The 21,526-nt window shown below is 35.6% G+C and overlaps 1 protein-coding gene across 10 annotated transcripts in view; it reads right to left on the bottom strand.

Annotated features, from left to right (window-relative positions):
* The window catches only part of LOC139977734 (uncharacterized), a 475,642-nt gene that overhangs the window by 294,633 nt on the left and 159,483 nt on the right, over positions 1-21,526 (bottom strand). For 9 of the 10 annotated variants that reach the window (XR_011796653.1, XR_011796649.1, XR_011796650.1 and 6 more), the window contains exons 4-13: positions 11,637-11,907; positions 11,003-11,302; positions 7,877-9,615; positions 7,385-7,587; positions 6,854-6,930; positions 5,891-5,952; positions 5,636-5,699; positions 4,249-4,572; positions 3,417-3,640; positions 1,350-1,475 (exon numbers count right to left, since the gene is read on the bottom strand). Coding sequence is in view for 3 of the 10 variants with exons in the window: in XM_071987292.1 (XP_071843393.1) it covers positions 1,350-1,475; positions 3,417-3,640; positions 4,249-4,572; positions 5,636-5,699; positions 5,891-5,952; positions 6,854-6,930; positions 7,385-7,587; positions 7,877-9,615; positions 11,003-11,302; positions 11,637-11,907 (3,390 nt within the window). In the remaining 7 variants the exon portion in view is untranslated. The remainder of the gene's footprint in view (positions 1-1,349; positions 1,476-3,416; positions 3,641-4,248; positions 4,573-5,635; positions 5,700-5,890; positions 5,953-6,853; positions 6,931-7,384; positions 7,588-7,876; positions 9,616-11,002; positions 11,303-11,636; positions 11,908-21,526) is intronic. The other variant, XM_071987293.1, reaches the window with a different exon arrangement.

Here is a 21,526-nt window from a genome sequence, read left to right as displayed (position 1 = left end):
CTCCAAATATATGCAGACAATTGTTGTGATTGGCAGAAACTATCCACTGGATTACAATAAACTCTTAATGTAGATCAACTTAGTCACTGAATGAATCAAGTCCATTCTTAAGAAATAGTTTGGACAATTAACATCCCTTGAATTTTTTTTTTCCATTTAACAGACATCACACTAGGGAACAGTTTGACCACTGGGATTGACTTATCTACCAACAATGCTTTGGTACAATGTGAATAACTTTGACCGTGTGGGAAATTATATACTGTAACCGACTTCATGTCTGTAACATGTACAAAATCAGCCCTGAAATAATGTGCTGTACTTAATATTGTGCCACCTTCCAGTGGCATGCAAATGGGGGGGGGGTCCCCACCTATGTTGATAGTCTGGGGAAGATCACTGTCAGGGATATCACTCAGTCAGTGAATAACCCTTTATCTACATCAGCTGTAATATCAATTAGGACACCGCACATTACGATTCTGTGTTAATTCAGTATCACATACTGTTCCCCTTCCCTCCCCCCTTCCCTCCTTCAAGGGTGAAACTCAAACATGCCTTATCCTTTTGTTTCTATATTCCATGTAAGCATTAATTCTATGTCTCCGAGTGAGTTATGTTTTTTCTTCATGAATTTATGAATAATCTGTAAAAATGATTTTTTTCTCTCAACAATTGTACAAGCTTGAAAGTAGTAAATGGTAACAAAAGTATGTGCCTAGCTAGTTTTCCAAGTGAAAAACTTTCCAAAGGGGTAGGACACCACTCCCATCAGACACCTCCCAATATCAGTCAGTAAAGCCTGCCCCCCCCCCCCGCCCCCCCCACCTTCCAAATCCGACGCATGCCACTGAACTGTTTAAACCAAGGTTGCTGAAAATCTGAACAAGCATCTAGAACATATTCAGGTTCGAAAAGTATGCTTCAGTTTGTTTGCTACGTAATAGCTTCAATAAGAACCTTTGACCTTACATTACTGCTACTTGGAATCATGATATTCACGCCAAATGAAGAAGATTCATTTGAAAAATATTTCACTTTTCAGTTAATTATTCCCTGAAACATCCTTTGACCTCTTATCCTTGTAACACATTTGTTCCAACTCATCAACCAACCACTCCATAAACTTTCATCCTGAAGCATTTTGAAGGTTTTTATCTTTGGACCTGCCTTAATCCCAAATGACCTTTGACACACTATACTTTAGGTGTAAGGTTTATGGAGCCCCTGGCAGGGGAAACAACTTGAACATCTTCACAGACTGGTGCTTAATATGCAGGCATTCCGAAACACACATGAATCTTAAACCTGCGTTAATTGGTCAACAAGAAGAAATCAAAGACAATTACCTTCACTTTTTCCTCTCCTGTATATTTCCAGGACTTTGGCTGTACCTCTTTAAATATTATCTTCAAAGGCAAGTTTCCCTCTTTCCGAAATAGGAACGGAATTTCTTCCAAAATTTGCAAATTATTCTTGACAGAAAACAAACAAAGTATTGATAAAACAATGAGATATAATCAATACATCCATGTGAAATTAACATGCTTAGACCTAATACTTGTGATTCAATCTCTATGAAATGTCATCCCTACTTGATATTATTATCACATTTAGGGATGTGCCCGGGATTTTCTGAGTGCCGGGTATACTGATCGCCGCCCCGGGGGAGAGGTCTAAGGGCAGGGGTGACATTTTCGATTTTTGAAGTTGTATACAGAGCTAGGATAGTGTGATACTGCATGCTGCAGCTTAAAGCCACCCCTACTCCATATCTCTGCACCTGTGTTTATGTGAATTTGACAAATGGGGGGAAACAAGGATACATGTGGCCCAATTTCTGTTGATTATAATGTTACAAATGTCAGGACTTTAGATGATAATAGTGCTGGGCGGGATTCACAATTTTTAAGACAGTGCTGGGCGGTAATTTTTAGTGCCGCCCAGCGTGGGCTCATCCCTGGACATTGATGCTGGTTGACAAGTTTTTATATGTTATGAGTTAAACGCAGATTTGCCCATATACCCTGAGGCCTAACTATATAGGTAAGCATGTAGAGCAGAGGTATTCTATATTGTATCAGATCATTATGTTTGACAACAAGCCAGATGTCTAACATTAGCATTATGTAACAGACTTGTATACCCGGAGTCTGCATTCGTAGATGAGTACATTTTGCCGTACTCCTAATCCTCAATGTTCTCACTACTTGTACTAACGACTTGGTTATCATACTTTTTTAGTCAAACACCCATGTCTAGTTACATATTGATTATGACTGCAGTAATTACCCTCATCTTGTATGGATACATTTGCTGCATATATTTTACTTTCAAACAACTTCACAACATGCTGTATACAGTGAGTGTACACTTCATTATGGAACATCATTATCATTATGGTTATCGTTATCATTATTATTATCATTACAATATTAAGTGTAATCCAAAATTTTGTAAAAATATGCACTATGGCATCTCTTAAACACTGCTCGAGTGTGAAATCTTGTTATCTACCTCGAGGAAAATTCTCTAACATTGAGATGTTTTTGCATGCACATACTGTGGCTGATTTCACCATTGAAGATGTTTCTCTTCCAGGTAATCGAAACATCCACCCCCCCCCCCAGCCAGCATACACACATATACACACCTACATCAACTTTTCATAAAATCTACTGCCTCTTTCCCAAACAAAGAGTTCTATATTGTATACCAACTGTACTGTAGTGTAGCTTACTATTAGTGTTTTTGTAATCTTTGCGGTGTTGTTATAACTAAAGATGGTGTCTAATTTTCCAATTACTTGATGCTTTGTATTAATTACTCGCCTCTTGTTAAAGCGCATGTTACTATGTGTTGTTACAAACAATAATACTATAAAACTATTAATTGGTGTTATATCTTGTTTAGACTACAAATATCGGAGCACTGCTCTCAGAACCCCCTTCCCCCCCCCCCCCTCCTGGTGTCCCTTTCTTGTTCCCTCCTGCAAGTTCTCTCCAAATGGAAAATCGATCTTGATAATGTACAAAAAGATCTAGTGATTTCCATCAATTACTGACAAACTAGAACAAGTTTCCTTTGCAAACTTCTGACCAAGGATATTAAACATCATACATGCTTACGAGTATTAGATCACTTAAATCAGAACCACAGTTTTATCTGTACTCCTACTCATGTATGTTTCCTGTACTCATACTTGCACTTGGGCATCACAATCATACTCACGCAAAGTGATATTCGCAATATAAGTGTGGTATGTACTGTAAGTTGGTTTGTGTTTATCATAAAAATAACATTGCAAATAACTTAAACTACGTGTTAGTGGCTTCTAATTAACACAATTATATACATTACAAACATATGTAGCTGACAATTTATTGCAACAATGATAATCATTCACTTTGACTCACCGGTCTTTCACCTGGCAGTTTAGGGTAGAAGCCAACATGTATGGGTATTATTTTAGAAAGTGGGTTCAGGTTACCAGCAGCATAGACTTGGATCTTCTTAAATTCAACAATCTTGCCATCAATCTCACATGTCTCCCAGGAAAAGCTTTCAACCCAGATAACACAGTTTGTGTCATTCAGCTGATACAAAACATTAGGTTTTGGTCTCCACATTGGCTTACAACCTGAATCAAAACAAAAGACAGCACGAGCCTGAAAAGTTGATACTGTCATTTCTTATTTTCCTTTCTTTTCAAGCACACACTTTACAGATAATGCAGAAGTTCATAAAGTATTTCCAAGAAAAATTTTGCTTGCAACCCAGTGGTACTTCCAGTGAGTTAAAATGTCACAAAAGACATGGTTAGGTTTCATTATGATGGTTACATTAACATCTTCACCTACTAAGTAATATTGTGATGAAATGTTATATTCCTATTATTTCTAAAAGTCAGCTTTATAACATGTATGGAATGATGACAGCTGTATTAGCTATCAACATTAAAATATGTACTGCATATCTGCTGTAAGAAAGGAATTTATACAATCATTTAGCAAGCAAATATTTCTTCATGTAAAGACTGCTGCATGCATCAAGAGTATGAAACCTAACACACTGTAAATTATCTGTTGACAACACTAAAGGCAACATAGACACCAATATAATCTTGGTGGGTGCGGCAGATGCTGCATACCAGGAATGAACAATACATCCAGTACACATGTACTGTGGGAGTTGGTGTCTCTGCCATGTCTGCTTAGTCAGAGTTCCTACACTACATATATAAAGTACCTTTAGCATGATGACTGCTGTACACCATGGCTTTACGTTCACCAGTTTTCTTCAACTGCAGACAGTGAGGCAGGGTGAGTTTTGCTAACTGATGTAACTTCAGATTATCAGGAAGAAGTTCCACTACTAATGTTGAGTTACTGGTAAATGATGATTTAGACTCTTCTTGAAAACTGATTGGTATGATTCTCATCTGGATCAAGCATTCTTGATCAATAGCACCACAAGGAATCTCTAGTCTAACGCCAGTCCCTGGTATCTCTAGAATCCCTCCTTCCTTGTTGACCAAAGATTGTATGCTAAGAGATGTGTCCAAGTCAATATCTTTAGATGAGTGTAAAGAGAATATCATGAATAGCACCAAAAATTAGTTAGAAAACAAACATGCCAGTAATCGACAATTATATAGTTTTAACATCAATCAGTGTAGTCTAGTATCATGCACTGTTGCCTCAATATTAAAAGTATGTTTAGTTGTTCTTTAAAGTGTGTCATTTAAGCTCCATGGTCAGTACAACTTCTTATTGAGTCATTGACCTTATTATTAATTTAATGCATTAGCTTTCATATAAACTATGCAAATTCAAGTTCATAAACTTTCTGAGTATTACAGTAAGACATAGCTTTACCATCTGTGCACCTTATGTATGGTTCTGTATGAGACCCACAGATATTGTATGTTCAGGCATCATCAAAGATATCATTAAACAATGTTTAACAACTGGTTAAGAGCGTATCATATCTGTCAGTATACAGTTCTACATCTGTTAATGGCCAGCTTATGCAATATGAACAATCTCAACTGCTCATGTTAGGTAAATCACAGCATGATAGAAGTGTGAAATAAGAGGGAAGGTCAGACAATATCACTTTCCCTTTCCACTTCGATCCAACTAGATTGTCATGTGCCATTGCATGTTTGCTTGAATCTAATGAAGCACACTGTTTATGGTGTTACCACACATAGACTAACACTGTTCTGATTTACTTTACCAGCTCAAGCGTGTTCTCTACATGTGGCTCTGTGAGTGTTAAAATGATACCTAAGACCAAATTCCTTTTCTACCTGGATAGTTCCAAACTAAGGTCAGGATCTATCTTTATATCCTCAAAGATTGCAAGCTTTGAAGATTGCCATATCTCAGCCTATCTACTTAGCTACAAACTATGTCAAAGGCTAGTGCTGCCATTGTTATTCACTTTATTCCATTATTCATCATTGCTACAGAATTATATTTTATAAAATGTTTACTTTGTAAAACTCTTCTTAACTCAATTTCAATAAGTCAATCATGATCCCTTCTCTAAAAAAGAGTGATTCCACTAACTATCTCCTTGGTACTGTGAATCATAATGTTTAAAATAAATAAGTTTAAGCTAGACACACCTTTAACTGCTTTTGTTGTTGCTGATGGTTCATTAGAGTTCCTACTGTGTAGTCTAAACTCCATCTGGTTGAAGAAATAATTCCAGATAAATACAATAGAAACAATTATCAATTTAGATTTGCTGGTAACTGACAGAACTTCTCGAAATCAACAATCAAAACAAATATACGATGGAAAAATGCTTACAAACTTGCATTTTAACAAATACCACTTTATCATTTGACAAAAACAAGAAAAGATTATGTTTATCTCACCGGCCATTTTCCAGTGTGCACATCTAAAGTGTGAATTACATTGGCTCCAATGGTCCATTCAACTGCAAAGAGCATATTAGATCACATATAACTGTTGTGGTTATTGCAAATAGAACTGCAATTCTCTTAAATTAATGATTTTACTATTTGCTAAATGGTGATATTTTGTTGCCAAGAAATTGCAGTTACATCTTGTTGTAGACTAGATCTGCAAATAACTATGTGTTTGGTAAACAACTGATTGAAAAGTAACAACTGATTGTTTACCAATTTGTGAGAAATACTGTTATGCCTGCAGAAATTAAGTGTAAGTGATAAAAGATAATCAAAGAATAGCCTCAGTCTGATCTTTCTCATGATCTTCTTTCTATCAAGTAAATTAAACAACCAGAAAACCAACTTACTACTGGATCTACATAGAAGTGCAAATATTCAGCCACCCTTTACACTTGGAGTTTTTGTTGTGACAAGGTTTCTAGACTTTTGACCTCCACACAGAAAACAAAAGGGTTCTTGCACTCATCAATGTAAAGTGAATCCACATGACATGTATGCTTAAGCTCAATGATGCTGTAGTTTTGGAGAAGTTTGTCATTTCTACAAAGTATTCAGAGTTTACAGTAACTCATGTTATCTCAAATGAGAACTGCTTCTCACAAACTCAGTATAGCTCTAAAGTCACCCATATATACACAATCAATATGATGCAGATTTGTGTTGCCTTTAACAAGGAATCAAAACTCAATTGATCCAAGTTATTTCTCTATACTTTGAGTACATTACAAAGTGCTTCAAACAAAGATGTTAGACCAATGTAGATTTTACTTGTTTTAATAGTCAAGTCGACTACACATTACTTCCTTTGACTGCGTGGTAAGTATTTACCTACAACATGCTACCATGGGACTTAATTTACATAACCAAACAAAAGTGGTATTCATTAATTACTAAGTGACATTGTACCTGAAATATTTCGAGATTGTAAGGCTGTCAGAATCTTGTCATCTGTCACATCCTTCGGTGGACTTGGAAAGAGTAAACTAGAGTTAAAGAAGGTGAAGAATCAATACATGGCTGGTGCAGACAATGTTCTTATATACAGAAATTCTTAGCAGCAAAGGTTAAAATATTGAACCATGTGTTTTACTTGTTCATTTCACTGTTGAGGTTTTAATGAGTGTTTACAATGCATTGTGTTCTTTTTTTTTCTCCATGCATTGTATATATTTCATAAAAGTAATATTGAATGTGCATATATTCTCTATATCTTGATTAAATAGGAATGCATACATTGGTCCGTTATGTAAACCACTAAACAGTTACAAATGAACTCTGTGTGACCTAAAGAAAGATACCAACAGTTACTATTTCTTTCCTGTTGGATTTTCTTATATTCATCTTCAACTATTTTTGTCTCTATTGCCATGTAGGTATGTATTCTCAGTTCTGTTTTCATTGTTTCAATTAACAAAAGAATATTAAATTTCTACTTACCATGCTGCATTAACATGTCTACAATTTAAAATGAATTTTAGAAGGTCTTCATAATCTTTGTCAATTAGTTTCTGGTCCCATCGATCAATTTCAATAGCCTCAAGAGTTTCTAATATACCAAGCCATACATGGTCCTTTAAGACAAGGGCCTTGTCTGTAACTTTTTCAACCACATCTGAAAACTTCAGACGCTTTATTGGAACCTGAAAAGGAACAGAGTGTTTCACACATTTAAACCTGACATCAGTATTCACAGATAACAGAGGGTTTATTTGTTCCGTGGAATAAGGGAAGGTACTTAAAAAATGTACTCACCAAGAGAACCAATTCAACACTGACTTGATCATAAAACATTATGACGTATATATTACTAGGAATTCACTCAAGCATAATTTGGGCTGAAATGTTTATCACGCATCTTCATGCAACCAATATGTTAAGGAATATGGAGTAACTTTTAAAATGGGCAGTGTTAACAAAAAGTGAATGTACCTTTGATCTTGAAGCAAAGGTCAGCATAGAAACTTTTGACCTCAGCAGCAGTCGACTATCTCCAGAGCTGAAGTTGACAGATTCACTTCTACAGATCTCTGTGACAATGTCCTTGAACTTGTGTCCTTTGTACTCATCATGCTCAGCAAAACAAAGACAGATGCAGTTCATGATGTAATCAGGAATCTCACCATCTCCTGTTTTAAAGTCTCTCATCAGAAAACTGGCAACGAAATGAAAGCTGGGAGGACAAATGTGACAAGTGAAGCGCAAGACATAATGGAGATCAGCTGGGTCTATGTTAGCCAGGTGTTCTCTGAACAATTGATACTTGTAATGTTGTTCAGTTGATTTGTGACCCCAGAAGAGGCGGGCTAAATACTGTGCTGCAAACCACTCTTGGATTAACTTATGAAGGAATTTAACCTGTAAAGAGACATATTTTGCAGCTTTTCCTTTCTGTAAAGGTTTTGATTTATTCTCCTTCGATTCCAAAATTAGTTTACTCTCTGATTGACTGACAGATGCTGAGACATCAGGATCAGGGGATGCCCCTCTCTTCATCTCTGAAGTAACATTAGATGTGTTCAGTGACTCATCACTGATGGAATCAGTCTGGGGAGTTCCCCTGCCTGAGTCAGTATGAAGATTCCTATCAGTGGAATTAAATGGAGTTCCTTCCTCAACAACAAGTATCCCAGAATCTATCCATGCTTTGCTATTAGTGACACTTCTATCCACAAAGTCTTTCTGCCAAAACAATTGTTGGTTTCCTTTACAGAGGCCATTAAATGCAAGTTCCTCCAATGTAATGTATGTTTTCTGGCCAGACAGATGACTATGTTTTTCTTCCTCATCCTGCATAGGACACAGAATGTCTACAATGGCCTTCACAAAAGGAGTAACCCTGTCAAGCTGAACCTTGTGTAACTTTCCTAATCTATCAATGTTATGTACTAACAGCACAAAGAGTAGTGGAACATTACAAAGATCAAGAATAAATGGAATATTATCAATCAATTCCTTTACTTCTTCTTGCCTTTTGACATCATCAGAGTAGACTTTTTCAATGTATTCATTCCTCTCATCCTCACCGAAGCTTCCTATCTTCAACATTGGACCTGGAGGTAGATGCTTGGCATAATCTGTCCTAGCTGTGATTATAACAATGCAGTTGGACAGTTTCTCCTTTGTCATGACTCTCATGACCTCTGAGGGACTTCCATCTTTGGTTACACCATTGTATTCTTCTAACCCATCCAATATGAGGTAGACTTTCTTCTTATCACTGTTAAGTATAGACTCAATATCCTCTTCTGTAATGGGAATGCCTTTACGGATGTAGAACATCTTGATAGCTTGAATAATTGTCATGTCATCAACAATTTTCAAGGGCAGATAGACGACCATGGGGATATCCATAAGCTTTCCACAACACCAGTCATAGGCCAACTGAGAGGAGAGCATTGTCTTGCCGGAGCCTGGCTGTCCTTCCAGAATGATTCGAGTCTCTGCTTTTAGTCTTTCATCAGTAAAGATATCTCGGTAGTGTAGCTTACATTTTCGGTCAACTTCTCTGCTAGATATTTTTGAACCAGAATTTGTTAAGACTAAGCGGCTGGCAATAAAGAGATCATTAGATTTCCATTGACAAGACTTCATCCAGGGGACAGGAGTCATTGTTTCAAACCAACTCTTCATCTTCTGTTGTAAGCATTTCAGGAATAAGCTCTCTTTGTCTTTAAAACAAGGAAACAGAAAGCACAGTTCAATATATATTGAAACAAGTTAAAATGTTTCACAATTTATGACAATATAAAGAATATCTACCATACTGAAAAACAAGTGTGCTTTGATATCAATAGTTTGGGCAATCTCGTAACACTGTATCTTTGGTAACATTTATTAACAACTACAGTAGTATAATCTTCAAATGTAAAGGTAACTCACTCCTAACACAAACTAAGACACTGTAACTGCTCAAACACGCTAGTCAGTTTAAAAATTACTCAGTAATACAAACAGCAATGTTAAAATATAGTGTCATACATCCAGACTTGAAACAATTGGAAACGCAGATGTTATTATATTTCATTCACACCATAATATACAATGATTGCTGTCATAAATAGAAAGAATTTATTTATTTATTTAGTTTATTATATTTATTATATATATATATACATATATATATATATATATATATATATATATGTATATATATGTATATATATATATATATATATATATATATATATATATATTAAATATATATATATATTAATGTATATATTGAAGTTATAAATTTTAATTAAAATATTAAAAAAAAATAATAATATTAAAATATTAATATTATATATATATATAATATTTATTTATAAATTCTTTATTTATTTTTCACTGATAAAGTAGGACTCCTCCATGATTAGGAGCATTGTTTAATTGTGAAGTCATTTGAGTACACTGCAGCTTCCTGGGACACGACTTAATCATTTTCAAAGGATTAATATCATAACTTAAATTTTACAGGAGAAAGAGCTGTTGGTATAGTCACTGTATGACATCACAGATTACACAGTAGAACAATGCACTCATCATAATAAAGTGAAAACCTGTATTATTATATTTCTCAACAACATACAATGCTATGAAGCTGTGAGTTCCATCAATGTGCTTCAGTTCAAAACATATTTTCACATCTCAGTCTTCATTATATCCCTAAAATATTAATATATTTATTATATATTTATTATATCCCTTATATATATCTATAAATATATCATAAAAGATATATTATATAAGATATATAAATATATATTATATAAGATATAAATATGATATAAGATATATAAGATATATTCATTACATCCCTAAAATATATTATATCTATATATTATATCTAATAAATTATATCTAAAATATATAATATATTATATTTTATCTTCATTATATTAATAAAATATCCTATAATCCACACATAATATTTTTAGATAATGAGTGCATTTTGTGTGTTTAACTGTTTTCGAGCTATGAAGTCTAAAGTCAGGAATGTTCCTTAAAACTGGCATGAAACTTGTACCAGTGGGGTATAAAAGTTTGTTACATGTACACATGAATTTACAATACCTTCATCTCGTGGCATAGTTTCGTCAGAAAGTACCAAGGACTGGTATTCGTGTATCTTAGCTACTGCCTGGAGAAGACGATATTCCTCTAAAGGAGTCTCTAATTTGCTGACATCAGAAGGATTAATGATACCCATCTTATCAATTGTCAGGAGGAAGGAGAGTCCTGGATTCTGACTGGAGATAACTGTCTTCTTGTTCTTATCAGTAACTTCAAAGTTATCACATAGTTTCACTGTTATGGAAAATGTCAAATGAGCAGAGAGGCCGGCGAGGAATCTATCGTATTCAGTCTCTTGATCTGAAATGTTTAAGGTAAAACATTAAATTAAGTTTCCAGTTTTTGTTAAATATCCACAGGTACGTACAGGCACACTGATAAATGCATAATCCACATCATGGCACAGGGTAAATTTTGCTCACTTGTACAAATGTACATATGTACATATGTACTATGTTTTGGTGTGCACATTTTGGTTGCCAGCATCTAGAATAAATCTTTCTGGGGGGGGAAGGGGGAGGGGGATAGGGAAAGTTGGGGGCAGGGGTGTGGCTTTTTAAGTAAGTGCATTTTGGAAGTACCAAAGGTGAAGCAAAATACATAATTACAAGAGAACTAGTGATTATTGGCCTACCTCTCAGCTTCATGTACGTCTCTGTTAATAAGTGAGTATGGTTGATCTTCAGCTCAGTTAGTGCATCAGTTAATCGATTCACATTTGAAGGGTGTATGTATCCTCTCTCTTCAAGGGCAAGCAGAAAGTTCTTGGAGTACAAGGGACTTGTAATAATGGTCTTCACTTGATCGGGCGGTAGTGAAAAGTAGCGGCCTAAATTCCCACAGTCAGTTTGGGTAAGCTTTGAAGACAGTTCTTCTTTGAGATTGCTGAAGGTGAAGATGGATGCCTATGGAAGAGAGAAACAACAATCAATCCAATGAGTTAGTAATTCTTTGCCAACTTATCACACCAATAACTTTCATTAGCCTTGGTCAGAATATTTCTGAAACGTGATGTTTGAGATGTAACCAACAGCTTGTCTGAGACTTGAACTTCTCTTGAGCTCCACATAAGAGAGTAAGATTCTGGTTACTCGCACAGAAGATCCACACACTAAATGAAGTCAAAGCAGCTACTATAGGTATTGACCTCTGATAGGCTTAATGGGATATACTGTACATCACATATATTGTAAGGAAGGAAAGAAAATCTACAAAACCATATCTAAAGTTAACTGTGTGTTCTCCCATTTGTTTCTTATTGATATTTAGGTGAACTGACCTATGACCTCTATCTAATAAGAAAGTAAGGTTATTGTAGATGTACATTATTTAGGGTATATTTGTTAACAGACATTTTAATGCACACAGACTCAGTGTAATGTGCAAAAGTACTTACTGATCTATTCTACTTTACAGAATGATTTAATGACAAACAATATGTACAGTATATCATTCATTATGTACAGTGCTTTAAAGCCAATTCCAACAAACAAAATATCGTTAAAAGAGCCCTAGCTATCTGCTCCCTGAAAGATGACCTTTCAAACTTGATCTGATTTCACAATTGTATAATATACAGTACTTTCAAGCAAACAATATCTTTGCAACAGTTCAATCTAAGATGTTTAGACTTTTGTAACTCCATTGTCAAATCAAGGCTTTACTGCCAGGTAAGAAGGAAACTGTAAGACACTTCTGGCTACTGGTGGTATTATTGGTCACATTTGCACAGAGCTCTCTAAACTTCAGATGCCTAACCTCCTTTGTTTATTGCTTTACTGCTTGCAAGCATTTCTGGAACCAGTAGGCCAGGTGGTTACAGCAAAACTGTGGTTGACACCTAGATGTAACCTTCTATCAGATGAGATGTAACCACAGATGATTAATGCACCAAATTAAGCCATAATTGCCTCATAATTTGTGGCTGAAATGCTTTGAGGCTACAAAACATTACATTCTGTAAACGATTCCATGTAGTTAGTACCAAGGGAAAATATTTCAAGAGCATTGATTAAGCAATGTGGCAGAAGAAGCAAAACACCATGATGCTGTCAAGTATTACAATATACATACTGTACATAGAGGTATTGAGATGTATACTGTAGGGCTTTAATGTTAAGTGTATATACTGTAGTCTACACTGCACATTTGTGATGTTTTACAAATTTATTAAGGTTTTGGTCCTGTTGGATGTCATCTACAGTAAACATGCTTTAAAATGTATACAGGGGACTGTACTGTAGCCATTGTCTGTCATTTTCTAACAAAACTAATCTAGAATGTCCTCGAAGTTGCTTTGGTGTATGTGCAGGGCTGTAGCCACAGTCTGTTCAAAAACATGAAATCTTAAACTGCACAATGCAGTTAGAATGTTGGAATTGATAGACACATTTTGCATTTAACCCCTAATCCAGAGAAATTATCCAATGGGTGGACAATACTGTGTCTGAGACCCCTCTTTCAGGGGGACATCAGACTCCCTCTCCCACTTCAAACTCTGGCTAGATGGCATTGTAAACTGCATGTGTAAAGTTTAAGAAACATTGTTGCTTGTTATACGCCAAATCCAACTGGCTGGAGTCTTGAAATGTTTTGTGTTTAGGCATCACATACAGACACAGTAATACAAATACAGTACTGTACAAGCAAACTTGAAATTTAATATAGGTTCCTGATGCTTTCAGCATAGGAACTGAATAAGACTACAAAATGGCAAACTACATTAAAGGTTTGATGAAATAACTGGTTGCGAATCGAGACATTGTTTAAAATTACAAGGCTTTCACATATTTTGTCCCTGCTGACCTCAAATGACCTATGAGCACGATCGAAAGATAAAGAGTTCACCTAATCAATTGAGGGATATTCATGTGCTAGACTACAGTGAGACCCATCTATGTTTCTCTTTCATACTTATCATTTTTACAAGAATTTCCCATTTTTGACCTTCATTAAAGCAGGATTCATCTAATTACTAAACAAGAGCCCAAGGGCACTATGGTTCTTTGCTTATAAATAAGGACTAAGCACTATCCTAAAATTGTTATTTCAGGGTTGAATGTACACACACGATATCATTGCCATAAATATCACAAATCAGTGATTGGTCCTTTTGAGAATCAATTGACTTTTGTTAGATTTGTTTATAAGAACTTGCAGAATTATCCTAACTGTACTTAATAACTTTGGTTGCACAGGAGTCAACCCATGGACATTTAAAATATGGCCACACAAATTCAAAAATCCAACAACAAAAAACTAAAACAGGTCACTGGAGGCACTATTCCAAGGTCATGTGAGGTCAACAGTGGTCCACCTCTCAAAACCAAACAAAACCGCATGAAGGTCACACAGGGGTCAACCATGGACAATTTTGATCAGTTTGGAGATTGAGTTTTTGACCCTTGTTGACCTTGAATGACATGACCGTTATGTTTGGAAACGATCGCTTACCCTTTACACAACTAGTCCAAAAAAAAAGCATATTTAACACATAATTGACCTTTGGTGACCTTGGATTACATAACGGTTATTTTGGAAAATGTGCCCCTACTTCATTCACAACTGGTCCCAATATATCAGCTATTTTATATTTCGTAATTGGAAGTTGTTGCAAAAATTGGCATGAGTGGGCAGATTTTTTGCCCATAAGCGACCTTGAATGACCTTGGATGACATGACTGATTTTATTAAAAAGTTCCCCTCATTGATGTGCACATTCTCGCATAATTGCTATGCACTCCAATGTACACACAAAATGTTATTGCTAAAAAGGTATCAAATCCAACCTTTGGGCCAACCGTTTCGTCTATAGAGCACAGAGCTATATAAAATATTGACAAACTTTTTTTCTTTGCCCTGTAACTCCTAAATTTAGCATATTTTATATAAAAACCTTAACCTCTGATTAACTTTGCACCAGAAGGTCGCACAGGGGTCAACCCATGGACAATTTTGATCGGAAGACCATTTGAGATCTGAATATGGCTACAAGAATTCAAATATATAACCAAAGAAACTAATACAGGTCACAAGAGGTCAACATAAAGTTGAAGGTCACAAAGATGACTAATGGATTACAATAGCGTAACTCGGACATTTTGTTCTCAAGTTATTGCAGAAATACTAGTTTTTGACCCCTAATTGACCTTTGATGACCTTGGATCACACGACTGTTATGGTTAAAATGATCCCCTACCCCATTTACAACTAGTTCTAAAACAAACATGTCGGACCCTGTCAATGGGAGTTATTGCTTTGTTTATTATTTTGGCTTTTTGGCCCTAACTGACCTTTGGTGACCTTTACAAGCAGCGAAAACAATAGGGCCCACCTTCTCACTATGGCGAATCTAAATACCAAGTTAGATATCAGTTCAACTTTTCCTTGTTGAGGTACAGTGCACCCAAGCAAGTGTTACAGACACACACATATGCCAAGCTGAATACATAGGTTCCTTTTGCTAAAGCAAGGAACCAAAAACACTGTGATTCATATCTACATGACATCCACCTGCTTAGTTTGACATCCATTCAATTTTCCTTGTTGGGCTACTATATTTAACTGGCTTGACATTGTGACTTCTGCTGACCTCAAATGACCCTCCACTATGAGAAATCATCTACTCAATATTGGTTATCCACATACTAGTAGTAGACAATCCATCCATCCATGATTTATATTTTTAGATATCATGTATACCCTAGGGCTACTCAGGAATATGCTGCAGCCTTGGTCACATTGCATGTAAAATGTACAGTTAAATGTGAGTAGATCATTGCAGCAGCTGATGAAACTCAAATGGTAAATATAAGTGATGGTGCACTGATCATACTGATTTTGTTTTAACAAAATTTAGGCAGGCAATAAAGCAGACATTCATTGCTTGTGATCATTAGCCCCATTGTTTTCTTTAAAGAGGAGCACACTGTTCTCTTTGTGGTCTTTGGCAGGCTTTACCACAAGCTCTGTTATGACTTGTTTGTTAGAGGAATTTTCTAGTAAAAAATGTGATCCAGTCCTTCCTGTTATATCATCTTTTGTCTTAGTATTTCACTATTAAGCCTTGCCATATGATGAATTGTAGTTTCTGTGATAGAATGCTTGAAACATTGGCTCTTCCTGCCAGAAAATTTGAATCTAAGGACCGACCTACATCAAGACGTGACGTCAGTGCATCACATTGATCAAACTCGATCAGATCTCACTCTAGGCTTGGCCTTGATATGCTACACAGGAGTGTGTATAGACTTCGCATATGCCTGTGAATACCAAAGATCTCACTCTACGCTTGGCCTTGATTCACTACACAGGAATGTGTACATCACAGGGAAATTTCCATCTACACCATATTTTACTTCAGCAATTTTAACTTTCCTGGCTACAGTGTAGCTTGCTAATGATAGCGTCCCTGCAGCCCCCCCCCCCCCCAACGAAGTGAAGCAATGACGTCACCGTCGATCTCCAATGTTCAAATCATATTATATTAAGTTGGCGCAAGGTTCAAAAATTCACTTCTCCTGAATCATAGGATGAAAACATCCCAAACATCCCTAGGACTGTGGCGATGGTAATTCCAAATCCAGTACTCATAGGTCAGGCTTTGTTTCATTCTTGATTAAGTCTTTATAGTTATTTCATGTTCTGTGTAATCTCTGGAGGAATAAGTTAAAGGTATGGGAAGACAGTCTGCCTACTTCCTGGAGAATTTGTGACCAAGGCTTAAGTAAAATCTTGTCTCTAGGGTGGGGAAAATGATTTCTCTCAAAGCTTCTTTGTTTTTCTTTAAATTTCTAAAAAACACTTAAGTTTGCAAGCAACTCTACCATTCACCAAGAGACTCCAAGCTGTCATGCATGTGCAGTAGAGACAAGCTAGAAAACTGTTAGAAATTAGTTACATTAATTTCAATACAGGTAAAGAGTTCATCTTTTAACTTTGCCCCAAACCCCTCAGGAGCCTAGTCAGTTTCATTGTGCATACCTTCTGTATATTACCTGTGAATGTATGCACTAATGCAGGTTAATTCTGTGATAGCAATGTGCACACAGAGTACCAGCCCTTATTAAGTGTAATTTGGAATTAATTAGTATATTGATCTCCTATGATTGCAGAATGCACAAAGAATGTATTTATTATTTAGGACTTAATAGCTGTAACAGCTATAGTGAGTCTACAGGTACAGTAATTACTATTGTAATGTGTGTAAATTCTGTATCATTTTAACTGAACATTGTTTAATAGCTGTTTACAGGGTTGATTATGGCACTTATATTCCCTCAGCCATAATGTGTGTATGGTTAAGTCCTAACCTACATTGAATTAATGTGAGAGAATTGAAAGTGCTTCAGGTTATTGGTCCAACGAGAACCCACATTGGGATATTTATAAGGTTTATTATGTATTGCTGTGATTATGTCGAGCATTACCCGTCCCTCTAATGCACTCACATTTATTTTTCAGTTGGTATAAGTGTCGCCATTCGAGCTATGTTTAGATCCCATGATGCAATGCTACACTTTTACTAGTTGCCATGGTGACAGGATTTGCTGAACTTTCCATCAACTTCTGGGTTGAAAGATCTGTAGCAATATATTTTAGTAGATAGGACTGAGGCTTTGTTAAGGTTTTGTTAGAATGTTAGCAAGTACTAGCAGCCCTAATAGTCACTCCTAATTGGTACAGATTCCATCAGACCAGATAAAGCTGATATTCTATGTGATATAGTCTCTGCTTAATTGTAGCCTACTTTTGGTCCAAGGGGTTGCTTAGACCTGTACATGCAGCCTAAACAAAGGTGTTTGTTGCCATGGCAGCCTGTTGTCTAAGCCAGAAGTTGCAAATGGGCCGAAGTGGTTAGAGTGCTACTTGTTGTCGTTATTATTACTAGATGAGGGATTTCCCCGTTAGAGTTTACTGAAAAATTTCCCGCTCCCGAACTTGGCAGTCATTTGTTGCTGTTAATTAGCTACAAAATTCATCATAAATTTAATTTTTCTTTCTTGACCTATAACTATGGGCTTCTGTTGGGCACAAGCCAATGTCTTGTCAGGGGTCATTATAGCTAAGTATTGTGTTCATGTACGGGTATTTTAAAGGGCATGTTTTCATGGACTGCAGGGACATAAGTTTTTCTGAGCGAGTTTTCAAAACTTTTTAATTCCTAGTATCAATACTGTATTAAGGGTCCACACAGTTTTAATAATGAAAGAAATTTCAGAGGATTTTGGCATTTATTCGCCCTGTGCTGTATGTATGTGTTGCTATGAGAGGTTTTGCTACTTCAATCCTATTCAAATTTCTTCTCATTTTTTCCCTTAATTTATTGATATTGTCACAAAATAGTAATAAGTGTGCTCTTAGGAGATGTTCGTATGCACCCAACCCAAATATTGTTCTATTTGAGGTCTTAACAGTATTTAAAAAGCAAGAAATTTCAGACGATTTTGAAAATTATTCGCCCTGTACAGTATGTATGTGTTGCTATGAGAGGTTTTGCTACTTCAATCCTATTAACATTTTTCTTCTCATTTTTCCCTAAAAATATTGATATTGCCTTAAAATAGCAATAAGTGTGCTCTTAGAAGATGTTCGTATGCACCGAACCCAAATATGTTTCTATTGAAGGTCTACACAGTTTTTATAATGCAAGAAATTTCAGAGGATTTTGAAAATTATTTCGCCCTGTACTATATGTATGTGTTGCAAATTGCAATGAGAGGTTTTGTTACTTTAATCCTATTAAATTTTTCTTCTCGTTTTTGCTCTAAATTCATTCATGTTGCCTTAAAACAGCAATAAGTGTGCTCTTAGAAGATGTTCGTATGCACCAGACCCAAATATGTTTCTATTGGAGGTCTACACAGTTTTTTATATTGCAAGAAATTTCAGAGGATTTTGAAAATTATTTCCCCTGTACTGTATATATGTGTTGCTTTGAGAGGTTTTGCTACTTCAATCCTATTAAAATTTTCTTCTCATTTTTGCTCTAAATTCATTCATATTGTTCTATTGGAGGTCTACACAATTTTTATAATGCAAGAAATTCAGAGGATTTTGAAAATTATTCGCCCTGTACTGTATGTATGTGTCGCTATGAGAAGTTTTGCTACTTCAGTCCTATTAAAATTTTCTTCTCATTTTTGCTCTAAATTCATTCATATTGCCTTAAAACAGAAATAAGTGTGCTCTTAGGAGATGTTCGTATGCACCGAGCCCAAATATTGTTCTATTGGAGGTCAACACAGATTTTTATAATGCAAGAAAATTCAGAGGATTTTGAAAATTATTTCGCTCTGTACTGTATGTATGTGTTGCAAAGAGAGGTTTTGCTACTTTAATCCTATTAAAATTTTCTTCTCCTTTTTGCTTTAAATTCATTCATATTGCCACGAAATAGCAATAAATGTGCTCTTAGGAGATATTCGTATGCACCCAACCCAAATATGTTTCTATTGGAGGTCTACACAGTTTTTTAAAATGCAAGAAATTTCAGAGGATTTTGAAAATTATTTGCCCTGTACTGTATGTATGTGTTGCTATGAGAGGTTTTGCTACTTCAGTCCTATTAAAATTTTCTTCTCATTTTTGCTCTAAATTCATTCATATTGCCTTAAAATAACAATAAGGGTGATCTTAGGTGATGTTCGTATGCACCGGACCCAAACACGTTTCTATTGGAGGTCTACACAGTTTTCATACAGCAAGAAATTTCAGACGATTGTGGAATTGATTAGCCCTGTACTGTATGTATGTCATTGCTATGAGAGGTTTTGCTACTTTAATCCTATTAAAATTTTCTTCTCATTTTTGCTCTAAATTCATTCATATTGCCTTAAAATAGCAATAAGTGTGCTCTTAGGAGATGTTCGTATGCACCGAGCCAAAATATTGTTCTATTGGAGGTCAACACAGTTTTTATAATGCAAGAAATTCAGAGGATTTTGAAAATTATTTGCCCTGTACTGTATGTATGTGTTGCTATGAGAGGTTTTGCTACTTCAGTCCTATTAAAATTTTCTTCTCATTTTTGCTCTAAATTCATTCATATTGCCTTAAAATAGCAATAAGGGTGATCTTAGGTGATGTTCGTATGCACCGGACCCAAAAACGTTTCTATTGGAGGTCTACACAGTTTTCATAATGCAAGAAATTTCAGACGATTGTGGAATTGATTAGCCCTGTACTGTATGTATGTCATTGCTATGAGAGGTTTTGCTACTTTAATCCTATTAAAATTTTCTTCTCATTTTTGCTCTAAATTCATTCATATTGCCTTAAAATAGCAATAAGTGTGCTCTTAGGAGATGTTCGTATGCACCGAGCCCAAATATTGTTCTATTGGAGGTCAACACAGTTTTTATAATGCAAGAAATTCAGAGGATTTTGAAAATTATTTGCCCTGTACTGTATGTATGTGTTGCTATGAGAGGTTTTGCTACTTCAGTCCTATTAAAATTTTCTTCTCATTTTTGCTCTAAATTCATTCATATTGCCTTAAAATAACAATAAGGGTGATCTTAGGTGATGTTCGTATGCACCGGACCCAAACACGTTTCTATTGGAGGTCTACACAGTTTTCATACAGCAAGAAATTTCAGACGATTGTGGAATTGATTAGCCCTGTACTGTATGTATGTCATTGCTATGAGAGGTTTTGCTACTTTAATCCTATTAAAATTTTCTTCTCATTTTTGCTCTAAATTCATTCATATTGCCTTAAAATAGCAATAAGTGTGCTCTTAGGAGATGTTCGTATGCACCGAGCCAAAATATTGTTCTATTGGAGGTCAACACAGTTTTTATAATGCAAGAAATTCAGAGGATTTTGAAAATTATTTGCCCTGTACTGTATGTATGTGTTGCTATGAGAGGTTTTGCTACTTCAGTCCTATTAAAATTTTCTTCTCATTTTTGCTCTAAATTCATTCATATTGCCTTAAAATAGCAATAAGGGTGATCTTAGGTGATGTTCGTATGCACCGGACCCAAAAACGTTTCTATTGGAGGTCTACACAGTTTTCATAATGCAAGAAATTTCAGACGATTGTGGAATTGATTAGCCCTGTACTGTATGTATGTCATTGCTATGAGAGGTTTTGCTACTTTAATCCTATTAAAATTTTCTTCTCATTTTTGCTCTAAATTCATTCATATTGCCTTAAAATAGCAATAAGTGTGCTCTTAGGAGATGTTCGTATGCACCGAGCCAAAATATTGTTCTATTGGAGGTCAACACAGTTTTTATAATGCAAGAAATTCAGAGGATTTTGAAAATTATTTGCCCTGTACTGTATGTATGTGTTGCTATGAGAGGTTTTGCTACTTCAGTCCTATTAAAATTTTCTTCTCATTTTTGCTCTAAATTCATTCATATTGCCTTAAAATAGCAATAAGGGTGATCTTAGGTGATGTTCGTATGCACCGGACCCAAAAACGTTTCTATTGGAGGTCTACACAGTTTTCATAATGCAAGAAATTTCAGACGATTGTGGAATTGATTAGCCCTGTACTGTATGTATGTCA

Source organism: Apostichopus japonicus, chromosome 12 (assembly GCF_037975245.1).
Source record: "Apostichopus japonicus isolate 1M-3 chromosome 12, ASM3797524v1, whole genome shotgun sequence".
NCBI classification, from domain to species: domain Eukaryota; kingdom Metazoa; phylum Echinodermata; class Holothuroidea; order Aspidochirotida; family Stichopodidae; genus Apostichopus; species Apostichopus japonicus.
The sequence above is the reverse complement of the archived record's forward strand: the minus strand, read 5'-3'. Positions and strand labels throughout refer to the sequence as shown.